The 26,357-nt window shown below is 41.5% G+C and overlaps 2 protein-coding genes across 2 annotated transcripts in view; one reads left to right on the top strand and one right to left on the bottom strand.

Annotated features, from left to right (window-relative positions):
• Nucleotides 1–715, bottom strand: part of mcm3 (minichromosome maintenance complex component 3) — a 31,239-nt gene extending 30,524 nt beyond the window's left edge. Inside the window, exon 1 of the mRNA XM_046293155.1 lies at nucleotides 553–715. Within this exon, the coding sequence (XP_046149111.1) occupies nucleotides 553–627 (75 nt within the window). The 5' untranslated portion in view covers nucleotides 628–715. The remainder of the gene's footprint in view (nucleotides 1–552) is intronic.
• Nucleotides 716–13,592: 12,877 nt separating this feature from the next.
• LOC123991534 (translation initiation factor IF-2-like) lies at nucleotides 13,593–21,875 on the top strand. Its single transcript, XM_046293154.1, has 5 exons — nucleotides 13,593–14,185; nucleotides 14,569–14,853; nucleotides 18,735–18,774; nucleotides 18,988–19,045; nucleotides 21,346–21,875. Exons 2-5 carry the CDS (start codon nucleotides 14,729–14,731, stop codon nucleotides 21,738–21,740), a joined length of 618 nt encoding a protein of 205 aa, XP_046149110.1. The 5' UTR covers nucleotides 13,593–14,185; nucleotides 14,569–14,728; the 3' UTR covers nucleotides 21,741–21,875.
• Nucleotides 21,876–26,357: the final 4,482 nt, after the last annotated feature.

Genomic DNA, 26,357 nt, shown 5'->3' with positions numbered 1-26,357 from the left:
TTGATTTGATCTCGTCAGCTTGTAGTGATTAAAAACCACACGACGTAGATATGGTTATTTGTTATTGGGGGAAAATAATGAGTTTTGGAATAAACGTCGAAAATAAGGTCTGAGGTTAACACAGGTTCAGGCGGTCATATAGGTTAGGTTTTATGAGATAATAACAGTCAGTTAACATGAGCTTCATGAATTACTTAACTGTTAGGTGTGCTTCACCTTTTTAATTATTACATAAAAGCGTCAAAATGCTTTTTTAAATGTTATTTTTAAAGCGATGTTAGTTGATTTAGATTAATCTCATAGAACAAAAACCGTATATGCCTATGCCTAAGCCGGTGTTTCCCACATCACTTATTATCGGCGTTTATCGAGAAACTAAACTCCATTCATTTCCCGATCGGCTTTTCTCAACAAACAGTGTTAATAGCTACAAAAAGACGCCATTACTGTCGCTCTCTATTGTCACTCATCGCCGCATGGTTTCCATTTGTCCATAGGCATAAGGCATACAAAGTAAGCATGATATTTTTCAAGCAATTATATGCTACTTACATCGTCATCTAAGAAGTCCAGATATTCTCTCTGTGCTTCTCTCATCTCCCGATCGTCCACAGAATCAGCCGCCATTTCGTAATTCTATATTTTCCAAATATAACAAACTTTTACAGACTCAAGACGTGACCGTTTCTACATAGGTCTTTACAGAAATGCAGGATTTTCGCGCCACTAAGTACGCGGTGAACTCAGTTCTGAATCTTGATTGGTCCATGTGACCATCTCTACTTTGCATATTTGGCGCGGAATCTGTTTCAGTCCAATCAGATACCGTCTTTCCTGAATTTAGACCCGCCCCGTCAGCAACTCGCGGGAAATGTTCAGACATGAGGTAGCCTGAGTGCCAGGCTCATATGTCATACCGTGCTCGCCTTTCTCTCTCTCTCTCTGTTTATTTATTTTTATTTACTTTTTAACTAGGCAAAACGGTTAAGAACACATTCTTATTTACAATGACGGCCTACGACGTGTCGGACGACGTTGCACTGACAATTCTTTCTCTTTTTTTTTTTTAATATTTTTATTTCACCTTTATTTAACCAGGTAGGTCTCTTGTCGTTCCACTAGTTCTCACAAGAACAAATTGAGAAACAAAATAGTTCAACACATTGAAAAGGTTACTGTCATAATCGCATTTTAATGCCAAACATCAGAAATGAATGACCAGGAGATGGCAAGATGCCAAAGAGATATGGGAACAGGCTATGAAAGATGGGGCTTATAAAAAAATATAACATGCGCAGTAGGTAGCTGGCTTTGAGGACGCTCTTCCTCAGTTAGTGCACTAGATGGCGCTATTTAGCTACAACAAATTGTGACCCATTGCATTATTTACAAGTTGTAAATAATGTATTTATTGTAAATTCATTCATAGATATCGTCTGTTTTTAAACGTATAGTGAGGCCCTGCAATCTTCACTTGTAAAAATGCCAAAATTACCTTCAGATATTTTCTTTTTATTAGAATATTATTAGAAATCATTAATCAGCATTTCATGTGAAGCTACCTATTTTAATTTGTTTTTTATGTTTTTATGTTTTATGTTATAATTTGTTTTTATGTTTTTTTTTAAAAACCTTTAAGTCAGTTAAGAACACATTCCTATGATTGAATTAATATAAGCCATGAAATATAAGTCCTGTTTCTCCTGTGCATGGAGAAAAAAAAAGGTTGTTTAGTTATTCAGGGGCGTCATACACACCAACAATCTGAAGGGACACAAAGTATGTGAAGATGACTGAGGGTTGGTCTAGAGGGGGGCGAGACTAGGAGAATTAAGCATTTTTTCAAACACCTGAAACAGCTTTTTCCTGCAATCTAGAGCCCATAATCATTAGGCTTAGTTCTATGTATATTTCTCTTCATATCTCAGCATGCCTCTTTTAAGCTTTTCTTTATCCTGCTGACTAAACATGCTACTCTGTATCTCTGCTAAAAAATCTGGGTAAAAGATTGAAAGGAATTTGAGTCCTATTCAATACATATTAGTTATTGCTTGCTTTTCTAAAAGTCTTGTCAACCCTTTCCAGCAGATATGCCTGCAACGATAGTCAGACAGTCTAGCTACTCTAATTTGATTGATAGCCAGCAATGGCTTCTGGGTAGTAGTGACTAGTACTATTACAGAGAAACAGGACAAATCTGAAGGTGGGGGGGGGGCACGTGCCCGTTTGCCCCCGATGGGCATGATGCATCTTATTGTGACTATAATATGTGACTAAAAACAGCCTAGGTTATATTTTATGGCGATGTGTACCCCCCCATGTACTAAGCCATTAGATGTGTGTCGTCATAGCGCCTCATACTGCGCCACTGCCCGCTAAATGTAGGTCAGTGCTTGAATTTAGTCCGTTCTCTGTTTAGCATACATTTATTTAGGCATGTCGCACAAATCACTCCTTTGCAGTGGACTGCTGTGCCCAGACTCTCTAAGACCTACAGTATGTTTATTCAGTGACAACACATGTAAATACCATTTGATTGTTGTTATTACAATTTCTGTTGTTTTATTATTTGATTTAAAAAATTATTATTATTTTATTGTAAATATTTATTGTTATTATTGTTATTAAAATTGAGATTACAAATTAAATGAATGATTATTATTGTTATTATTGTTGTTACTAGTATTATTATTGTTATTATTATTGTAAATATTATTATTAGTATTGTTGTTATTATTGTTGTTACTAGTATTATTATTGTTATTATTATTATTATTATTATTATTATTATTATTATTATTATTATTATTATTGTAAATATTATTATTAGTATTGTTGTTATTATTCTTGTTACTAGTATTCTTATTGTTATTATTGTTACTATTGCTATTATTATTATTGTTATTGTTATTATTATTATTATTGTAAATATTATTATTATTGTAAATATTATTATTGTAAATATTATTATTATTATTAGTATTGTTGTTGTTATTATTATTACTGTTGTTGTTATTATTATTATTGTAAATATTGTTATTATTATTGTTGTTATTATTGTTATTGTTGTTATTATTGTTATTGTTATTATTATTGTTATTGTTAATGTTGTTATTATTGTTGTTGTTATTATTGCTGTTAGTAGTATTATTATTGTTATTATTATTATTGTTATTATTATTATTATTATTACTATTAATTTATTTTGATCACTTGTAGGTTGCTAGATTTCACCTGCCTCTTGCTTCTGCTACCACTGGCTGTCTGACTGAGGACATTAAACCACCAGCATCATGAAGTCGATATAGAGGAAGAACAACGATGTGGAGGGAGAACAACGATGTGGAGGGAGAACAAAGATGTGGAGGGAGAATAACGATGTGGAGGGAGAACAACGATGAGGAGGGAGAATAACGATGTGGAGGGAGAACAACGATGTGGAGGGAGAACAACGATGTGGAGGGAGAATAACGATGTGGAGGGAGAACAACGATGTGGAGGGAGAATAACGATGTGGAGGAAGAATAACGATGTAGAGGGAGAATAACGATGTGGAGGGAGAATAACGATGTGGAGGGAGACTAACGATGTGGAGGGAGAACAACGATGTGGAGGGAGAATAACGATGTGGAGGGAGACTAACGATGTGGAGGGAGACTAACGATGTGGAGGGAGACTAACGATGTGGAGGGAGAATAACGATGTGGAGGGAGAATAACGATGTGGAGGGAGAATAACGATGTGGAGGGAGAATAACAATGTAGAGGGAGAATATCGATGTGGAGGGAGAACAACGATGTAGAGGGAGAATAACGATGTGGAGGGAGAACAACGATGTGGAGGGAGAATAACGATGTGGAGGGAGAACAACGATGTGGAGGGAGAACAACGATGTGGAGGGAGAATAACGATGTGGAGGGAGAATAACGATGTGGAGGGAGAATAACGATGTAGAGGGAGAACAACGATGTGGAGGGAGAACAATGATGTAGAGGGAGAATAACGATGTGGAGGGAGAACAACGATGTGGAGGGAGAACAATGAGGTGGAGGGAGAATAACGATGTAGAGGGAGCTGTACCCACAGAAACAGGAGTGTTGTATGGTATTTGATAACTGACTGTTCACAGCAACAGGCGTGTTGTGTGTTGTTGAATCACACTGGAGCAGAGAGACAGGTGTTGTGTGGTATTTGATACCTGTGACTGTTCTGTGACTGTTCAGGAGCAGACAGAGAGGTGAAATGTGACGATAATAGCTTGTCTAGCGTGTTTAAAAATATATATGTATATTTTTTTAACTCTCATTCCTTCTTATGTGGAGAACCTGTGCAGTCCCCCAACCCAGGGCTTGGTTTGACAGAGGTTTGTTTAAAGCTTATAATAGGGCACTTACTTTCGCAATGCATACAAGGCCCTACCTCGCCCTCCTTTCGGCAAATCTGACCACGACTCCATTTTGCTCCTCCCTTCATGTATAGGCAGAAACTCAAACAGGAAGTACCAGTGCTAAGGACTATTTTTATTATTATTTTTATTTCACCTTTATTTCAGGTAGGCTAGTTGAGAACAAGTTCTCATTTACAACTGCGACCTGGCCAAGAAAAAGCATAGCAGTGTGACCAGACAACAGAGTTACACATGGAGTAAACAACAACACAGAGTTACACATGGAGTAAACAACAACACACAGTTACACATGGAGTAAACAACAACACAGAGTTACACATGGAGTATTCAACGCTGGTCTGACCAATCGGGAATCGACGCTTCATGACTGTTTTGATCACGAGGACTGGGATATGTTCCGGGTAGACTCAGAGAATAATACTGAAGTATACGCTGATTCGCTGAGTGAGTTTATAAGGAAGTGTATAGGAGATGGGTCTACAGACAATCACGGACTACAAAAGGAAAACCAGCCAAGTCGCTGAGACCGATGTTTTACTTCCAGACAAACTAAACATCTTCTTCGCCCGCTTTGAGGATAACACAGTGCCAGCTGGCTGGTGTGTTTACGGACTTATTCAATCTCTTCCTATCTCAGTCTGCTGTCCCCACATGCTTCAAGATGGCCACAATTGTTTGTGTACCTAAGACAGCTAAGGTAACTGAACTAAACTAAATGATTATCGCCCCGTAGCACTCACTTCCGTCATCATGAAGTGCTTTGAGAGACTAGTCAAGGACCATATCACCTCCACCCTACCTGACACCCTAGACCCACTTCAATTTACTTACCGCCCAAATAGGTCCACAGATGATGCAATCAAAATCACACTGCACATTGCCCTAACCCATCTGGATAAGAGGAATACCTATGTAAGAATGCTGTTCATCGACTACAGCTCAGCATTTAACACCATAGTACCCTCCAAATTCATCATTAACCTTGAGGCCCTGGGTCTCGACCCCGCTCTGTGCAACTGGGTCCTGTACTTCCTGACGGGCCGCCCCCAGTTGGTGAAGGTAGGAAACAACATCTCCACTTCCCTGATCCTCAACACTGGGGCCCCACAAAGGTGCATGCTCAGCCCCCTCCTGTAATCCCTGTTCACCCACAACTGCGTGGCCATGCACGCCTCCAACTCAATCAAGTTTGCAGATGACACAACACTGGTAGGCCTGTTAACCAACAATGATGAGACAGTCTACAGGGAGGCGGTCAGGGCCCTGGCGGAGTCTGGTGCTAGGAAAATAACCTCTCACTCAACGTCAACAAAACAAAGGAGATGATTGTGGATTTCAGGTAACAGTAGAGGAAGCACCTCCACCCCCCCCTCCACATGTGTAAAGGTGTAAAGTTTTAAGTTCCTCGGCGTACACATCACGGACAAACTGAAATGGTCCCACCCACACAGACAGTGTGGTGAAGAAGGCGCAACAGCGCCTCTTCAACCTCAGGAGGATGAAGAAATTTGGCTTGTCTCCTAAAACTCTCACAAACTTTTACAGATGTACAATTGAGAGCATCCTGTTGGGCTGTATCACCGCCTGGTACGGCAACTGCTCCGCCCACAACCGTAAGGCTCTCCAAAGGGTAGTGAGGTCTGCACAACACATCACCGGGGGCAAACTACCTGCCCTCCAGGACACCTACACCGCCCGATGTTACAGGAAGGCCATAAAGATCATCAAGGACATCAACCACCTGAGCCACACTGCCTGTTCACCCTCTATCATCCAGAAGGCGAGGTCAGTACAGGTGCATCAAAGCTGGGACCGAGAGACTGAAAAACAGCTTCTATCTCAAGGCCATCACTAACACAGAGAGGCTGATGCCAACATACAGACTTGACATCATTGGTCTCTTTAATAAATGGATCACTAGTCACTTTAATAATGTTTACATATCTTACATTGCCCATCTCATATGTATATACTGTATTCTATACTATTTATTGCATTTTGCCTATGCAGCTCTGTCATCGCTCATCCATATATTTATATGTACATATTCTCATTCTATCCCTTTACTTAGATTTGTGTGTATTTGTGTATTTGTGTGCTTCATCTCTCTGTGTTTCTAGTTTAGATTTCTAGAATGTTGTTGCTTCATCTCTGTGTTTCTAGTTTAGATTTCTAGAATGTTGTTGCTTCATCTCTCTGTGTTTCTAGTTTAGATTTCTAGAATGTTGTTGCTTCATCTCTCTGTGTTTTTCTAGTTTAGATTTCTAGAATGTTGTTGCTTCATCTCTGTGTTTCTAGTTTAGTTTCTAGAATGTTGTTGCTTCATCTCTGTGTTTCTGTTTGATTTCTAGAATGTTGTTGCTTCATCTCTCTGTGTTTCTAGAATGTTGTTGCTTCATCTCTGTGTTTCTAGTTTAGATTTCTAGAATGTTGTTGCTTCATCTCTCTGTGTTTCTAGAATGTTGTTGCTTCATCTCTCTGTGTTTCTAGAATGTTGTTGCTTCATCTCTCTGTGTTTCTAGTTTAGATTTCTAGAATGTTGTTGCTTCATCTCTCTGTGTTTCTAGTTTAGATTTCTAGAATGTTGTTGCTTCATCTCTCTGTGTTTCTAGAATGTTGTTGCTTCATCTCTCTGTATTTCTAGAATGTTGTTGCTTCATCTCTCTGTGTTTCTAGTTTAGATTTCTAGAATGTTGTTGCTTCATCTCTCAGTGTTTCTAGTTTAGATTTCTAGAATGTTGTTGCTTCATCTCTCTGTGTTTCTAGTTTAGATTTCTAGAATGTTGTTGCTTCATCTCTCTGTGTTTCTAGTTTAGATTTCTAGAATGTTGTTGCTTCATCTCTCTGTGTTTCTAGTTTAGATTTCTAGAATGTTGTTGCTTCATCTCTGTGTTTCTAGTTTAGATTTCTAGAATGTTGTTGCTTCATCTCTGTGTTTCTAGTTTAGATTTCTAGAATGTTGTTGCTTCATCTCTGTGTTTCTAGTTTAGATTTCTAGAATGTTGTTGCTTCATCTCTCTGTGTTTCTAGTTTAGATTTCTAGAATGTTGTTGCTTCATCTCTCTGTGTTTCTAGTTTAGATTTCTAGAATGTTGTTGCTTCATCTCTCTGTGTTTCTAGAATGTTGTTGCTTCATCTCTCTGTATTTCTAGAATGTTGTTGCTTCATCTCTCTGTGTTTCTAGTTTAGATTTCTAGAATGTTGTTGCTTCATCTCTCAGTGTTTCTAGTTTAGATTTCTAGAATGTTGTTGCTTCATCTCTGTGTTTCTAGTTTAGATTTCTAGAATGTTGTTGCTTCATCTCTCTGTGTTTCTAGTTTAGATTTCTAGAATGTTGTTGCTTCATCTCTCTGTGTTTCTAGTTTAGATTTCTAGAATGTTGTTGCTTCATCTCTGTGTTTCTAGTTTAGATTTCTAGAATGTTGTTGCTTCATCTCTGTGTTTCTAGTTTAGATTTCTAGAATGTTGTTGCTTCATCTCTCTGTGTTTCTAGAATGTTGTTGCTTCATCTCTGTGTTTCTAGTTTAGATTTCTAGAATGCTGTTGCTTCATCTCTCTGTGTTTCTAGAATGTTGTTGCTTCATCTCTCTGTGTTTCTAGAATGTTGTTGCTTCATCTCTCTGTATTTCTAGAATGTTGTTGCTTCATCTCTGTTTCTAGTTTAGATTTCTAGAATGTTGTTGCTTCATCTCTCAGTGTTTCTAGTTTAGATTTCTAGAATGTTGTTGCTTCATCTCTGTGTTTCTAGTTTAGATTTCTAGAATGTTGTTGCTTCATCTCTCTGTGTTTCTAGTTTAGATTTCTAGAATGTTGTTGCTTCATCTCTGTGTTTCTAGTTTAGATTTCTAGAATGTTGTTGCTTCATCTCTGTGTTTCTAGTTTAGATTTCTAGAATGTTGTTGCTTCATCTCTCTGTGTTTCTAGAATGTTGTTGCGTCATCTCTGTGTTTCTAGTTTAGATTTCTAGAATGTTGTTGCTTCATCTCTCTGTGTTTCTAGAATGTTGTTGCTTCATCTCTCTGTGTTTCTAGTTTAGATTTCTAGAATGTTGTTGCTTCATCTCTCTGTGTTTCTAGTTTAGATTTCTAGAATGTTGTTGCTTCATCTCTCTGTGTTTCTAGTTTAGATTTCTAGAATGTTGTTGCTTCATCTCTCTGTGTTTCTAGTTTAGATTTCTAGAATGTTGTTGCTTCATCTCTCTGTATTTCTAGAATGTTGTTGCTTCATCTCTCTGTGTTTCTAGTTTAGATTTCTAGAATGTTGTTGCTTCATCTCTCTGTGTTTCTAGTTTAGATTTCTAGAATGTTGTTGCTTCATCTCTCTGTGTTTCTAGTTTACATTTCTAGAATGTTGTTGCTTCATCTCTGTGTTAGTTTCTTAATTTGTAGAAATAGCCCCAGAAATGGTCCCAGATACAGTATGTTTGTGCTGTTAGACAGATCTGAGACCAGGCTATTGTAGAACGCATGACAAGGAATGGAATGATAACTCAAACAGAATGGCCACCCAGGAAAATTGTAAAAGCCTTTCACCCATAAATTCCATAGGTTGTGAAATTCAATATAAGGGAAATGTCACCACAATCATACTTGAGGTGAAAAAGATGAGGCACTGTCTAGAGTTGTAGAAGTGTCCCTCTCCAGGTGTGGCTCTGTATCAGTCACCGTCTTGGTTTGTATTATCTGGGTGTTTATGTTTTGTCTTTGGTCTACACTGGTGCTTATAAGTATCACTGCTGATGTCATAGATGGTGTCAGGCAAGGCAGGGACACTGGCCTACAGGGCCAGGAAGTAGGCTAAAGGTCAGAGTTAACAGGTACTCTTATGACTGCATGCTAGCTAGCCTACCTGCTCTCCAGTGTAAGGTGATACTAGCAAACAGACAGGCGGGTGAAAACCTGTTCACAGTAGGCCAGTTATGTTAGAAATGTGTGTCTGTCAGCCTACTTCAGTTGCTGATTTGGCCTAGTGTTACGATAACTAGGAGTGGTGGGTGGAATCAGGGGCAGAGAGCAGGGTTCAGTCAGTTTGTCAAATTTATTCACCAGCGCAACAAAAACGATCACGCCAACACACAGGGCGCATACAAGTTGCCAGTCCAAACAACAGGACAGAAATAGTCCGGCGAATAAGGATAAGAACAAAATATCACCATCTAACACAGAGTAACAAGAAACAAGCCCGCACAAATACCCAGCGGGCCTAGTGCCCTTAAATAACCTACAAACAAACCCTATTACAAAACAGGTGTACCCAATTAAACCCAATAACCAGAAACAAACGGAAAGGGAATCGATGGCAGCTAATAGGCCGGTGACGACGACCGCCGAGCACCGCCCGAACAGGAAGAGGCACCATCTTCGGCGAGGTTCGTGACATAGAGTTGTAACTTTTTTTAAATTTGGTTTATTTTTTATTTAACCTTTTATTTAAATAGGCAAGTTAGTTAAGATCAAATTCTTATTTACAATGACGGCCTACAAAAAGGCTAAAGGCCTCCTGCGGGGACGGGGGCTGGGAATAAAAAATGACCTAAGACAACAACATAGCATGGTAGCAACACAACATGACAACAACATGGTAGCAACACAACATGACAACACAGCATGGTAGCAACACAACATGACAACACAGCATGGTAGCAACACAACATGACAACAACATGGTAGCAACACAACATGACAACAACATGGTAGCAACACAACATGACAACACAGCATGGTAGCAACACAACATGACAACAACATAGTAGCAACACAACATGACAACATAGCATGGTAGCAACACAACATGACAACACAGCATGGTAGCAACATGACAACACAGCATGGTAGCAACACAACATGACAACATAGCATGGTAGCAACACAACATGACAACAATATGGTAGCAACACAACATGACAACATAGCATGGTAGCAACACAACATGACAACACAGCATGGTAGCAACACAACATGACAACACAGCATGGTAGCAACACATGACAACAACATGGCAGCAGCACAACATGACAACAACATGGTAGCAACACAACATGACAACAACATGGTAGCAGCACAACATGGCAGCATGGTAGCAGCACAACATGACAACATAGCATGGTAGCAACACAACATGACAACAACATGGTAGCAACACAACATGGAAGCAACACAACAGTTTCACAACAGTGAAAATTAGCTCTGTACTGTCAGTGTTCCGTCTGGCTGTACACACTCACAGTCTAGCCGTACACATTGCCATGACTCTCCTGTGTGCATCCGAAGATCAGGTTTACAATGGATCTGCCGTCCACCAGACCCCTCTCACCCACAGAGGGGAGGAGGGATTGGTGTGGGGGTTTGATGACACCTCATGCCAATCCTAAATTGTATGCTGCAGATGACTCTTTTTGGTCTTCAGTAGTGGTGATTGGAATATCTTTGTTACAGAGACATTTTGCCGCCCAAAAAACTCTAATGTCCAAAAGTGAACATCCAGATGTGGGGAATGATGAGAGATGGAATATGGGAAATTAATGTCTATTTTGTGATGTCATGAAAAAAATGTATAACATTTTTATAACAAAAATATTGTCACTTGGAAGAGTTTTCACATTGTGTATGTCAGGTTTTCATCCTTTACATGGTGTGGGAAATATCAAGGATGAAGAGAATATTTTTGTAAAGACATAATGTGATTTTAGTTTTCTAACGAGATCATAGTTTTGATGATACTTTGCCCCAGTAACTAGCCACGCCCCGAGGAAGTTCAGAAAGCGTGACAGCATGATGGAAACGACCCCCTTATTACGCGAGTGGGTTGAGAATTAACATACAAGACCAGAAGGACTCAAGCTGCAGCTTAGATCTCCATTGGTTACGATCCTGAAAATCAACACGAGGTGAAGACGACAAAGTAGCCTCTCTAACAATCAATGTTACGGCTGCGTAGCCGTTCTAAGCACTGTATCTAAGTAAGTGAATTTAATTAGGACCATCCTGTTACTCTCTTCAAACCATCATCGACTAAACGACTCTCATCACCCCACTGGGGATCATCGACATGTGTCGATATCGACATCGACACGGCTGATTAGCTGTTTTTAGAGGACCACTCTTCCAGAACCAGTGAAAGTGAAGCCACGGACGACTAAGAAGAAGAACATTGTGACCTCTTGTGTACAATCAGAGTCTTCCACTTGAGAGCTCGGGAGAAGACCCAACTGACCCTTTTCACGAAGGCCTGGGTCCAACAGAGATCTAGGATCAGGTCCTTCCTCTTATTCAATATTATATAAAATGCCAAACTGATCCTGTATCAGGAGCCCTACATTATCACAGTTGATACATTATCACAGCCCTACATTATCATAGAACAAAGACCTCCCTCCAGCTGTTTGCTTAGAAATTCAAGGGAGGAGGCCTCCGTTTTGTGACCGTAGGAATGTACGGCAGGACCAAATCAGAGAGATACACTACCTTTCAAAAGTTTGGGGTCACATCCTTGTTTTTGCTATTTTTTTCATTGCGGATACCATTTAATGAAGCTGCCAGTTGTTTCTCAAACTAGACACTCTAATGTACTTGTCCTCTTGCACCGGGGCCTCCCACTCCTCTTTCTATTCTGGTTAGAGCCATTTTGCGCTGTTCTGTGAAGGGAGTAGTACACAGCATTTTACGAGATCTTCAGTTTCTTGGCAATTTCTCGAATGGAATAGCCTTCATTTCTCAGAACAAGAATAGACTGATGAGTTTCAGAAGAAAGTACTTTGTTTCTGGCCATTTTGAGCCTGTAATCGAACCCACAAACACTGATGCTCCAGATACTCAACTAGTCTAAAGAAGGACAGTTTTATTGCTTCTATAATCAGCACAACAGTTTTCAGCTGTGCTAACATACCTTTTCTTTCAACAACAAGGACATTTCTAAGTGACAGCAAAATTTTGAACGGTAGTGTAGGAGCAAGTCCATGTAATGCTTTTTAGGTTAGCAGTAAAACCTTGAATTCTGCCCTAGCCTTAACAGGAAGCCAGTGTAGAGAGGCACTGGAGTAATATGATCACATTTTGGGGTTTTAGTCAAGATTCCAACAGCTGTATTTAGCACTAACTCAAGTTTATTTAGTGCTTTATCCAGGTAGCTGGAGAGTAGAGCATTGAGGTAGTCTAATCTAGAAGTGGATGGATTTGTCACGCCTGCTCCCGCTCTCCCTGTCTGGCGCTCGAGGCATCACTGCAGTCACTGGTTCAAATTCAGGCTGCATCACATCTGGCTATGATTGGGAGTCCCATAAGGCAGTGCACAACTGGCCCAGCGTCGTCTGGGTAGGCCATCATGTTTTTGTTTTTAGAGCTGCGACTGGGTTAAATTTAGATCCTCGATTAGGTGGTTAACAATTTTTCTACTCCGATGTCCTTGGGTAGGTGGAGGGAGTCTGGAAGGGCATCTTGGAATCTTTGGGATGTCCGAGAATTTATAGAGCGGTTTTTGATAATCCTTGGTTGGTTGGGGATTTCTAATGTAATAAAATGGTGGTCCGATAGTCTAGGATTTTAACTTCTTGATGCATCCATCCCGTTTCATTTTCTTCAACCACTGCTGAATTGCAGAGCGCCAAATTCAAATTAAATTACTAAAAATATTGCAATATAGCAAAACACAGCTTAGCTTTTGTTCCATAAAGATTATTTTTATATCCAAAATACCTCCATTTGTTTGGCGCGTTATGTTCAGAAATCCACAGGCTCGAGCGGTCACGACATCGTAGATGAAAATTCCAAATAGTATCCGTAATGTTCGTAGAAACATGTCAAATGTTTTTTATAATCAATCCTCAGGTTGTTTTTACAATTATTTATAATATATCAACTGGGACTGTAGCTTCTTCAATAGGAGAGAGAGAGAATGGCTGCTCCAACACTGCTGGCATCCAACAATGACGCGATGTGATCTTTCTCGCTAATTTTTCAAAATAAAAGCCTGAAACTATGTCTAAAGACTGTTCACACCATGGGGAAGCCATAGGAAAATGAATCTGGTTGATATCCCTTTAAAAGGAGCGAAGGCAGGCTGGAACATGGAGCTTTCAAAATAGAGGCCACTTCCTGGTTGGATTTTCCTCAGGTTATCGCCTGCAATATCAGTTCTGTTATACTCACAGACAATATTTTGACAGTTTTGGAAACGTTAGAGTGTTTTCTATCCTAACCTGACAATTATATGCATATTCTAGATTCCAGGCCTGAGAAAAAGGCAGTTTAATTTGGGTACGTTTTTCATCCAAACATCAAAATACTGTCCCCTACACTTAAAAGGATAAGGAAAAACATTAAGATCCACAACGTTTATTCCAATAGCAGCACAACAAATGAGTACTTAAAGAAACAAGTCGCTAATAAACAATGTGACGCCACAGCTCATCCGTACTCAACTACCTCAACTGACAACCTGTCAGTGCAAATTCTGTTAACTCTCATCAACATGTTACTTTCTTTTGCGGTTCAGTAATCAGGTTGTTGTCGGAACATCAGAAATTTCACTGCACCAGTAGAATGTTTCTATCATTATGCATTTCCACAAACCTCAAGGAATGTGTGGTATGAGGACAAGATCTGTGACATTTCAGTAGCCGGATAGGGACTAAGATAATAACCTTTAGACAGAGACACAGAACAGTACTGAAGAGTGGTGATAATGAGTTCAGTTTGGTCGATGGCAAACGCAGACTTGATTAGTTGATAGAATGACTGACTTCAATTTGACAGTTTAGCCTACAGAGCCTCGGCAGACAAAGTAAGTTTCACTCAGCAAATGTTAAAAATCTGTATCTATCTTCCTACATTTTACTGTGGGTGTGTATGCTGTTTGCATGCTATTGTTTCGGTGTGTGTGTGTGTGTTAATGACTCTGTCTACTCGTGTACTATAGCATTAATGCTCATAATCACCTGTGGTGTGTAAAATACTATATAATCTATAGTCAGAACCTGTGGTGTGTAAAATACTATATAATCTATAGTCAGAACCTGTGGTGTGTAAAATACTATATAATCTATAGTCAGAACCTGTGGTGTGTAAAATAATATATAATCTATAGTCAGAACCTTTAATTGTGTCTAAATTATTGGAATATCATCTACCTTTTATTCATTCTTCTATACCCTCTTTATTCCACAGCAGAGAAAGAGACGGACAGAGAGAGAGCGAATGAGAGAGAGCGAATGAGAGAGAGCGAGTGAGAGAGAGAGAGAGTGAGAGCGAGGAGAGAGAGAGAGAGAGTGAGAGAGAGAGAGAGAGAGAGAGAGAGGGAGAGAGAGAGAAGGGGGTAAAGGTCATCATGGCTCCAGTAGATGTGGTAGACTGGTCTCTAGCCTCGTCCTCTTCATCCCCTGAGGTCTGCTTCGTCTCTCTCATCCTCATCCTCACCATCACACTCCTCACTGTATGTATAAACTGCCGCAGGTGAGTGTCATGTTCATCCCATATCATGTGGGTTCTCCCATGCTGTGTCTGGTTAAAGAAGGACTGTAGAATACAGATGTCTGATTCCAAATCAAGCCTTAAACCCGACCCCTAGGCACTTCTTACGTATTTGGTGAAAAGGACAGTAAATTCCAACTAACCTATCAGAGGACAATGTATTGTTAACAACAGGCAGCTCATAAAGACAGTATTCAGACCCCGTGACAATGTATTGTTAACAACAGGCAGCTCAGTATTCAGACCCCGTGACAATGTATTGTTAACAACAGGCAGCTCAGTATTCAGACCCCGTGACAATGTATTGTTAACAACAGGCAGCTCAGTATTCAGACCCCGTGACAATGTATTGTTAACAACAGGCAGCTCAGTATTCAGACATTTTCTAACATTTTTTTTACGTTAATAGCTTTATTCTAAAATGGATTAAATAAATAAGGCAGCTCATCAATTCAGACAATACCGTGATAATGACATTAACAATACCCCATAATGATTCACAATACCCCACAATGACATCACAATACAGGCCCATAATGACATCACAATACCCCATAATGACATCACAATAACCCATAATGACATCACAATAACCCATAATGACATCACAATACCCCATAATGACATCACAATACCCCATAATGACATCACAATACCCCATAATGACATCACAATAACCCATAATGACATCACAATACCCCATAATGACATCACAATACCGTGATAATGACATCACAATAACATAATGACATCACAATATTCATAATGACATCACAATACCCATAATGACATCACAGGCACCTCATAATGACATCACAATACCCCATAATGACATCACAATACCCCATAATGACATCACATTAACCGTGATAATGACATCACAATAACATAATGACATCAATTCATAATGACATCACAATACCCCGTGATAATGACATCACAATAACCCATAATGACATCACAATACCCCATAATGACATCACAATACCCCATAATGACATCACAGGCCTCATAATGAAATCGCAATACCCCATAATGACATCACAATACCCTATAATGACATCACAATACCCTATAATGACATCACAATACCCCATAATGACATCACAATACCCCATAATGACAAAAAAAAAAATGAAAAACAGAAATACCTCATTTATATAAAGCATTCAGCCTCTTTGCTTTGAGACTCGAAATTAAGCTCAGGTGAATCCTGTTTCCATTTGATTGGAGTTCACCTAAAGTCTCTCAGACCATGAGAAACAAGATTCTCTGGTCTTATGAAACCTAGATTGAACTCTTTTGCCTGAATTCCAAACGTCACGTCTGGAAGAAACCTGGCACCATCCCTACGGTGAAGCATGGGGGTGGGAACATCATGCTGTGGGGATGTTTTTCAGCGGCTGTGACTGGGAGACAAATCAGGATCAAGGCAAAAATGAACGGAGCAAAGTACAGAGAGACCCTTGATGAAAACCTGCTCCAGAGCTCTCAGGGCCTCAGACTGGGGCGAAGGTTCACCTTCCATCATGACAACAACCCTAGGCACACAGCCAAGACAACGCAGGAGTAACTGCGGGACAAGTCTCTGAATGTCATTGAGTGGCCCAGCTAGAGCCTGGACTTGAACCCAATCGAACATCTCTGGAGAGACCTGAAAACAGCTGTGCAGTGACGCTCCCCATCCAACCTGACAGAGCTTGAGAGGATCTGCAGAGGAGAATGAAACTCCCCAAATACAGGTGTGCCAAGCTTGTAGCGTCAAACCCAAGAAGACTAGAGGCTGTATTCGCTGCCAAAGGTGCTTCAACAAGGTACCGAGTAAAGGGTCTGAATACTTCTTTAAATGTGATATTTACATAAGTAAAAACCTGTTTTTGCTTCATCATTGTTAAGTATTGTGTGTAGATTGATGAGGGGAAAAAACAATTGAATCCATTTTAAAATCAGGCTGTAATATTCCCAAATGTGGAAGAAGTCAAGGGGTCTGAATACTTTCCGAAGGAACTGTATATTGATCTATGGAGTGTCCAGGAAAGGGACTGATTATGAACTGTATATTGATCTATGGAGTGTCCAGGTGTCCAGGATAGGGACTGATTAGGAACTGTATATTGATCTATGGAGTGTCCAGGTGTCCAGGATAGGGACTGATTAGGAACTGTATATTGATCTATGGAGTGTCCAGGATAGGGACTGATTATGAACTGTATATTGATCTATGGAGTGTCCAGGTGTCCAGGATAGGGACTGATTAGGAACTGTATATTGATCTATGGAGTGTCCAGGTGTCCAGGATAGGGACTGATGGGAATGTATTTGATCTATGGAGCTGTCCAGGTGTCCAAATAGGGACTGATTATGAAATATTGATCTATGGAGTGTCCAGGTGTCCAGGATAGGGACTGATTAAAACTGTATATTGATCAGAGCTCTCCAGGTGCCTCCAGGATGGGGACTGATTAGGAACTTCCATCATGATCTGGAGTGTCCAGGTGTCCAGGATAGGGACTGATTAGGAACTCTGAATTGATATATGGAGTGTCCAGGATAGGGACTGATTAGGAACTGTATATTGATCTATGGAGTATCCAGGTGTCCAGGATAGGGACTGATTAGGAACTGTATATTGATATATGGAGTGTCCAGGATAGGGACTGATTAGGAACTGAATATTGATCTATGGAGTGTCCAGGTGTCCAGGATAGGGACTGATTAGGAACTGTATATTGATATAGGGTGTATTCCAGGTGTCCAGGATAGGGACTGATTAACTGTATATTGATATAAATGGGGTCAGGATAGGGACTGATTAAATGTATATTTTACATCCAGGTGTCCAAAAACTGATTTTGAACTTATATTGATCTATGTATTGTCCAGGATAGGGACTGATTGAACTGTATATTGAGGGGATTATGAACATATTGAATCCATTTTAAAATCAGGAACTGTAATATTGATCTAAATGTGGAAGGGAAGTTAGGAACTGTATATTGATCTATGGAGTGTCCAGGTGTCCAGGATAGGGACTGATTAGGAACTGTATATTGATCTATGGAGTGTCCAGGTGTCCAGGATAGGGACTGATTAGGAACTGGGCACAAGAGGTTAATAACTTGTTCTCACCCATTGACTTCTCTATATTCCATGTCCTTCCTACCTATGGGTAAGTACAGGTGAATGATGATAGGGTGTGTTGATATGAATGTTGACAGGCATCAGAAAACAGTAAACTCAGGGAACGTTTGCCCCAAATAGCACCCTATTCCCTACGTAGTGCACTACTTTTGACCAGGGCCCCATAGTGGAATAGGATACCGTTTTACGAATGCTAACTTTATATGGATTTCTTAGGCTCCTTGCCAAGTGCATTATGGGTTAGGTCACATCGTTGAACATTCCACGAGCGGTTTATCACCCAGAGGAATGGAACGCTGTCCCTGTTCAACTGGAATATGTCCTGGCAATGATAGACAACTCAGAATAACAGATGTTTTTTTGTTTTTTTAAGGTTTCAAGATTATTTTGATGAAAGAGGCACCACTTGAAGTGTCTGGGGAAAAGTGAATTAATGATCACACTGTTGTCAAATGCCCATACATGTTTCTTCTTTGTTTTTGACTCCTGTTTCTATTGGTCATTAGTCACTCTCTGAATTTAATATCTACCAGTAATAGCACACTATTAGTCATCTATTCACTTAATTACTTTTTCTATGGTTTGTTCCATTGTTCGAGAAGTGAATCTGCAAGTCAGCATTTCGTTGCCCTGTGTTCTCCACGTGTATCCTGTGTGCCTGACTAGTAAACAGACTGGAACTTGTACCAGTTAAATGCCTTTTCATGTGTTCTCATTTCCAGACAATCAGATATTCAGATGGATCCTATAGACGGAGCACAGGTAGGGTAGACAAGCACACACTCTCTCTCACACACACACACACACACACACACACACACACACACACACACACACACACACACACACACACACACACACACACACACACACACACACACACACACACACACACACACACACACACACACACACACACACACACACACACACACACACACACACACACTGTAATCCGGTCTTCCTGTCCTACAGATCGAGGCTCAGGAGGAAACTAAAGATGCAGAGAAGTCCAACAGCAAGAACAATAAAGGTACTAAGGATACAGGTCTATGGTTACTAAGGATACAGGTCAATGGTTACTAAGGATACAGGTCTATGGTTACTAAGGATACAGGTCTATGGTTACTAAGGATACAGGTCTATGGTTACTAAGGATACAGGTCTATGGTTACTAAGGATACAGGTCTATGGTTACTAAGGATACAGGTCTATGGTTACTAAGGATACAGGTCTATGGTTACTAAGGATACAGGTCTATGGTTACTAAGGATACAGGTCTATGGTTACTAAGGATACAGGTCTATGGTTACTAAGGATACAGGTCTATGGTTACTAAGGATACAGGTCTATGGTTACTAAGGATACAGGTCTATGGTTACTAAGGATACAGGTCTATGGTTACTAAGGATACAGGTCTATGGTTACTAAGGATACAGGTCTATGGTTACTAAGGATACAGGTCTATGGTTACTAAGGATACAGGTCTATGGCTAATAAGGATACAGGTCTATGGTTACTAAGGATACAGGTCTATGGTTACTAAGGATACAGTTCTATAGTTACTAAGGATACAGGTCTATGGTTAATGAGGATACAGGTCTATGGTTAATAAGGAAGGATACAGATCTATGGTTACTAAGGATACAGGTATATGGTCACTAAGGATACAGGTCTATGGTCACTAAGGATACAGGTCTATGGTTACTAAGGATACAGGTCTATGGTTACTAAGGATACATGTCTATGGTTACTAAGGATACAGGTCAATGGTTACTAAGGATACAGGTCTATGGTTACTAAGGATACAGGTATATGGTTAGGAAGGATACAGGTCTATGGTTACTAAGGATACAGGTCTATGGTTACTAAGGATACAGGTCTATGGTTAATAAGGAAGGATACAGGTCTATGGTTACTAAGGATACAGGTCTATGGTTAATAAGGAAGGATACAGGTCTATGGTTACTAAGGATACAGGTCTATGGTTAATAAGGAAGGATACAGGTCTATGGTTACTAAGGATACAGGTCTATGGTTACTAAGGATACAGGTCTATGGTTAATAAGGAAGGATACAGGTCTATGGTTAATAAGGAAGGATACAGGTCTATGGTTACTAAGGATACAGGTCTATGGTTAATAAGGAAGGATACAGGTCTATGGTTAATAAGGAAGGATACAGGTCTATGGTTACTAAGGATACAGGTCAATGGTTACTAAGGATACAGGTCAATGGTTACTAAGGATACAGGTTGTCCTTTATTGTTATGATCCTTGTCCTGAAGGCAGAACTGAGGGATTTCCTCCTTATCTAGGCCAGCTGCAAAGTCAACATTGACTATATTGTAAAAATGTATTCAAATTATGATTTAAGATTAGGTTTAAGGTTAGGATAAGGTTGAGGTTTAAAACCAGATGTGCCAGCTAGTAACCACTCTGCAGAGCTGCCTCCAGAACAACATTTATGACAAAAAAATGCTAACCTTCGATGACACCAGATTGTTTATAATTTATTCTACTATATTCTACTCTACTCTACTCTACTCTATTGTATTCTAATTCATTCTAATCTATTCTACTCTACTCTATTCTACTCTACTGTATTCTACTCTACTCTATTCTACTCTACTCTACTGTATTCTTCTACTCTACTCTACTGTATTCTATTCTTCTCTACTCTATTCTACTCTACTGTATTCTACTCTACTCTATTCTACTCTACTGTATTCTTCTACTCTACTCTATTCTACTCTACTGTATTCTACTATACTCTACTGTATTCTACTCTACTGTATTCTACTCTACTGTATTCTACTCTACTCTATTCTACTCTACTGTATTCTACTCTACTCTATTCTACTCTACTATATTCTACTCTACTCTATTCTACTCTACTGTATTCTACTCTACTGTATTCTACTCTACTGTATTCTACTCTACTCTATTCTACTCTACTCTATTCTAATTCATTCTAATCTATTCTACTCTATTCTACTCTACCATACTCTATTCTAATCTATTCTACTCTACTCTACTCTATTCCATTCTAATTCATTCTAATATATTCTACTCTATTCTACTCTACTCTATTCTACTCTACTCTACTCTATTCTAATTCATTCTAATCTATTCTACTCTATTCTACTCTACTCTATTCTATTCTACTCTACTCTACTCTACTCTACTCTACTCTACTCTACTCTACTCTACTCTACTCATTCTATTGTATTCTATTTTACTCTCTCTACTCCATTCTACTCTATTCTATAATTTATTCTACTTTATTTCTGTACTGTTGTATTTAGAGTGATTATCTCTATGTCTGTTCTAGGCGCCCATTTAGCCACAGTTCACACCTTACCTTCATGGAGGGACCATAAGAACATGCCTGAGAGCACACTCCCCTCGACCCTCGCCCGCAGCCGGACACTCCCCTCGACCCCCGCCCACAGCCGGACACCCCCCTTGGACTCCGCCCACAGCCGGACACCCCCCTTGGACTCCGCCTACAGCCAGACACCCCCCTTGGACTCCGCCCACAGCCGGACACCCCCTTGGACTCCGCCCACAGCCGGATACCCCCTTGGACTCCGCCCACAGCTGGACACCCCCCTTGGACTCCGCCCACAGCCAGACACCCCCCTTGGACTCCGCCCACAGCCGGACACCCCCCTTGGACTCCGCCCACAGCCAGATGTCCACAATAGAGCTGAATTGGCTTACTGACTAAAGCCCCGCTGGTCTCAACACAGACACTCACACTACAAGCAGAAACAGGTGTGGTGGTTGGTGTCTAACTGGATGATTGATTCATTGATTAATTGATTGACTGATTGAAATGATTTGATCATTAAAAGTGCAGTCAAATACGTGATTTTCCTTTTTTTTTCTAAATATATCCACACTATGAGGCTGAAATGACATCCCAAAATTATAATATTGTCCTTTTTGTGTAAGAGCTGTTTGGAGAAAAAAAAAACAATGGACCAATGAACGTTCATTGTCTATTTGCATCTGATTATAATGGACCAATGAACATCATTGTCTATTTGCATCTGATTATAATGGACCAATGAACGTTCAACGTTTATTAGCATCTGATAATGATGGACCAACGAACGTTCATTGTCTATTTGCATCTGATTATAATGGACCAATGAACATCATTGTCTATTTGCATCTGATTATAATGGACCAATGAACGTTCATCGTTTATTAGCATCTATCCTCCTAGTTCTGGTGCTGGTCCCAACAAAAAGCAAGAGAGATTGTGCAGTATGGCGTCTTCTGTCACTTTGGCTCCATGATTTATTCATCAGTCAGAACATCTGTATATCCACAGCACACTACGCAGTGCACACTACACACTACACACAGCACACTACACACTACACACAGCACACTACACACTACACACTACACACAGCACACTACACACAGCACACTACACACACACAGCACACTACACACTACACACTACACACAGCACACTACACACTACACACACACACACGCACACTACACACTACACACTACACACTACACACTACACACAGCACACTACACACTACACACTACACACAGCACACTACACACTACACACTACACACAGCACACTACACACTACACACTACACACACACAGCACACTACACACAGCACACTACACACTACACACTACACACAGCACACTACACACAGCACACTACACACAGCACACTACACACTACACACAGCACACTACACACTACACACTACACACTACACACTACACACAGCACACTACACACTACACACTACACACAGCACACTACACACTACACACAGCACACTACACACTACACACAGCACACTACACACTACACACTACACACTACACACAGCACACTACACACTACACACTACACACAGCACACTACACACAGCACACTACACACTACACACCACACACAGCACACTACACACAGCACACTACACACAGCACACTACACACTACACACAGCACACTACACACTACACACAGCACACTAAACACAGCACACTACACACTACACACTACACACAGCACACTACACACAGTACACACACACTACACACTACACACTACACACAGCACACTACACACAGCACACTACACACAGCACACTACACACTACACACTACACACAGCACACTACACACAGCACACTACACACAGCACACTACACACAGCACACACACAGCACACTAGACACAGCACACTACACACACACACTACACACACACACTACACAGCACACAGCACACTACACACTACACACAGCACACTACACACTACACACTAGACACAGCACACTACACACTACACACTACACACAGCACACTACACACTACACACAGCACACTACACACAGCACACAGCACACTACACACTACACACAGCACACTACACACAGCACACTACACACTAAACACAGCACACTACACACTACACACTACACACAGCACACAGCACACTACACACAGCACACTACACACTACACACTACACACAGCACACTACACACTAGACACAGCACACTACACACTACACACAGCACACTACACACAGCACACTACACACTACACACTACACACAGCACACAGCACACTCCACACAGCACACTACACACTACACACTACACACAGCACACTACACACTACACACTACACACAGCACACTACACACAGCACACTACACACAGCACACAGCACACTACACACAGCACACTACACACAACACACAGCACACTACACACAGCACACTACACACAGCACACTACACACTACACACTACACACTACACACTACACACAGCACACTACACACTACGCACAGCACACTACACACTACACACTACACACAGCACACTACACACTACACAGAGCACACTACGCACAGCACACTACGCACAGCACACTACACACTACACACAACACACTACACACTACACACAGCACACTACACACTACACACAGCACACTACACACTACACACTACACACAGCACACTACGCAGTGCACACTACGCACAGCACACTACGCAGTGCACACTACGCACAACACACTACGCACAACACACTACGCACAGCGCACTACGCAGTGCACACTACCCACAGCACACTACGCACAGCACACTACGCAGTGCACACTACGCACAGCACACTACGCACAGCACACTACGCACAGCACACTATGCACAGCACACTACGCAGTGCACACTACCTAGTGCACACTACGCAGTGCACACTACACACTACACACTTCTCACAGCACACTACGCACAGCACACTACGCAGTGCACACTACGCACAGCACACTACCTAGTGCACACTACGCAGTGCACACTACACACAGCACACTACGCACAGCACACTACGCAGTGCACACTACGCAGTGCACACTAGACACTACGCAGTGCACACTACACACTATGCAGTGCACACTACGCAGTGCACACTACACACTACACACTTCTCACAGCACACTATGCAGTGCACACTACACACAGCACACTACACACAGCACACTACGCAGTGCACACTACACACAGCACACTACGCAGTGCACACTACACACAGCACACTAGGGGCAGCACACTACACACAGCACACTACACACAGCACACTACACACAGCACACTACACACTACACACTACACACAGCACGCTACACACTACACACTACACACAGCACACTAGGGGCAGCACACTACACACAGCACACTAGGGACAGCACACTACACACAGCACACTACACACAGCACACTACACACGGCACACTACACACAGCACACTACACACAGCACACTACACACTACACACTACACACTACACACAGCACACTAGGCACAGCACACTACACACAGCACACTACGCACAGCACACTACGCACAGCACACTACACACAGCACACTACACACAGCACACTACACACTACACACAGCACACTACACACAGCACACTACACACAGCACACTACACACAGCACACTAGGGACAGCACACTACACACTACACACTACACACTACACACAGCACACTACACACTACACACTACACACTACACACAGCACACTAGGGACAGCACACTACACACTACACACAGCACACTACACACAGCACACTACACACTACACACTACACACAGCACACTACGCACAGCACACTACACACTACATACAGCACACTACACACAGCACACTACACACAGCACACTACACACAGCACACTACACACTACACACAGCACACTACACACAGCACACTAGGGGCAGCACACTACACACAGCACACTACGCATCTCACAGTACGCATCAGACTGCAAATCAGGCGATTCCCAAACCACACCCTACCAACTCACTCGGAGGGCCGTCTGTTGTCACGTGTCGATGACAAAACTTTAAACTTGGGACGTATTTCATCTGTTACATGTGCAGGGGCGCACTCGCCATCTGGCATTTCGGGCAAATGCCAGATGGGCTGGTCTAACTTGGGTATTTTGCATAAAATTATAATTTTCTGGCTTCCTACAGTAGTGGAGAAGCCAAGCCAGGGACAAAAAGCCATATTACAACCTGTGTGTTGTGATAATTGTGTAGTTTGCTCTATAACCTGTTAGTTCATATGCGTCAACACCCTGATATATACTGTAGGCCTGAAGGCCAAGATAATAAGAAGACACTGTGTAGTTCATATGCCTTGACACCCTGATATATACTGTAGGCCTGAAGGCCAAGACAATAAGAAGACACTGTGTAGTTCATATGCCTTGCCACCCTGATATATACTATAGGCCTGAAGGCCAAGACAATAAGAAGACACATCTGGCACACTGGCGGATCCTGGCTGAATGGCGGATCTAACTGATTCTGGCAGACTGGCGGATCCTGGCTGACTGGCAGATCCTGGCCGACTGGCAGATCCTGGCCGACTGGCAGTTCTGGCAGATCCTGGCTGACTGGCGGATCCTGGCAGACTGGTGGATCCTGGCTGACTGGCAGCACTGGCGGCGCTGGGCAGACTGGCGGCACTGGCGGCGCTGGGCAGACTGGTAGCTCAGACGGAGCTGGGCAGACGGGTAGCTCAGACGGCGCTGGGCAGACTGGAGAAAAAGGCTCTGGCAGCGCTGGACTGAGGGGCTCTGGCGCCTCTGGCATGAGGGGCGGTAGCTCTGACAACGCCGGACAGGCGGGAGACTCTGGCTGCGCTGGAGAGGAAGGCTCCGGCAGCGCTGGACAGGCGGGACGCACTGTAGGCCTGATGTGTGGTGCTGGCACTGGTATGCCGTGCATACTATGCCAAACCAACAGCTTTCTTTCCACTCTGTCC

The sequence above is a fragment of the Oncorhynchus gorbuscha genome, linkage group LG12 (genome assembly GCF_021184085.1).
Source record: "Oncorhynchus gorbuscha isolate QuinsamMale2020 ecotype Even-year linkage group LG12, OgorEven_v1.0, whole genome shotgun sequence".
Lineage (NCBI taxonomy): Eukaryota > Metazoa > Chordata > Actinopteri > Salmoniformes > Salmonidae > Oncorhynchus > Oncorhynchus gorbuscha.
Note: the sequence above shows the minus strand (reverse complement) of the source record. Positions and strands in the feature narration are given on the sequence as shown.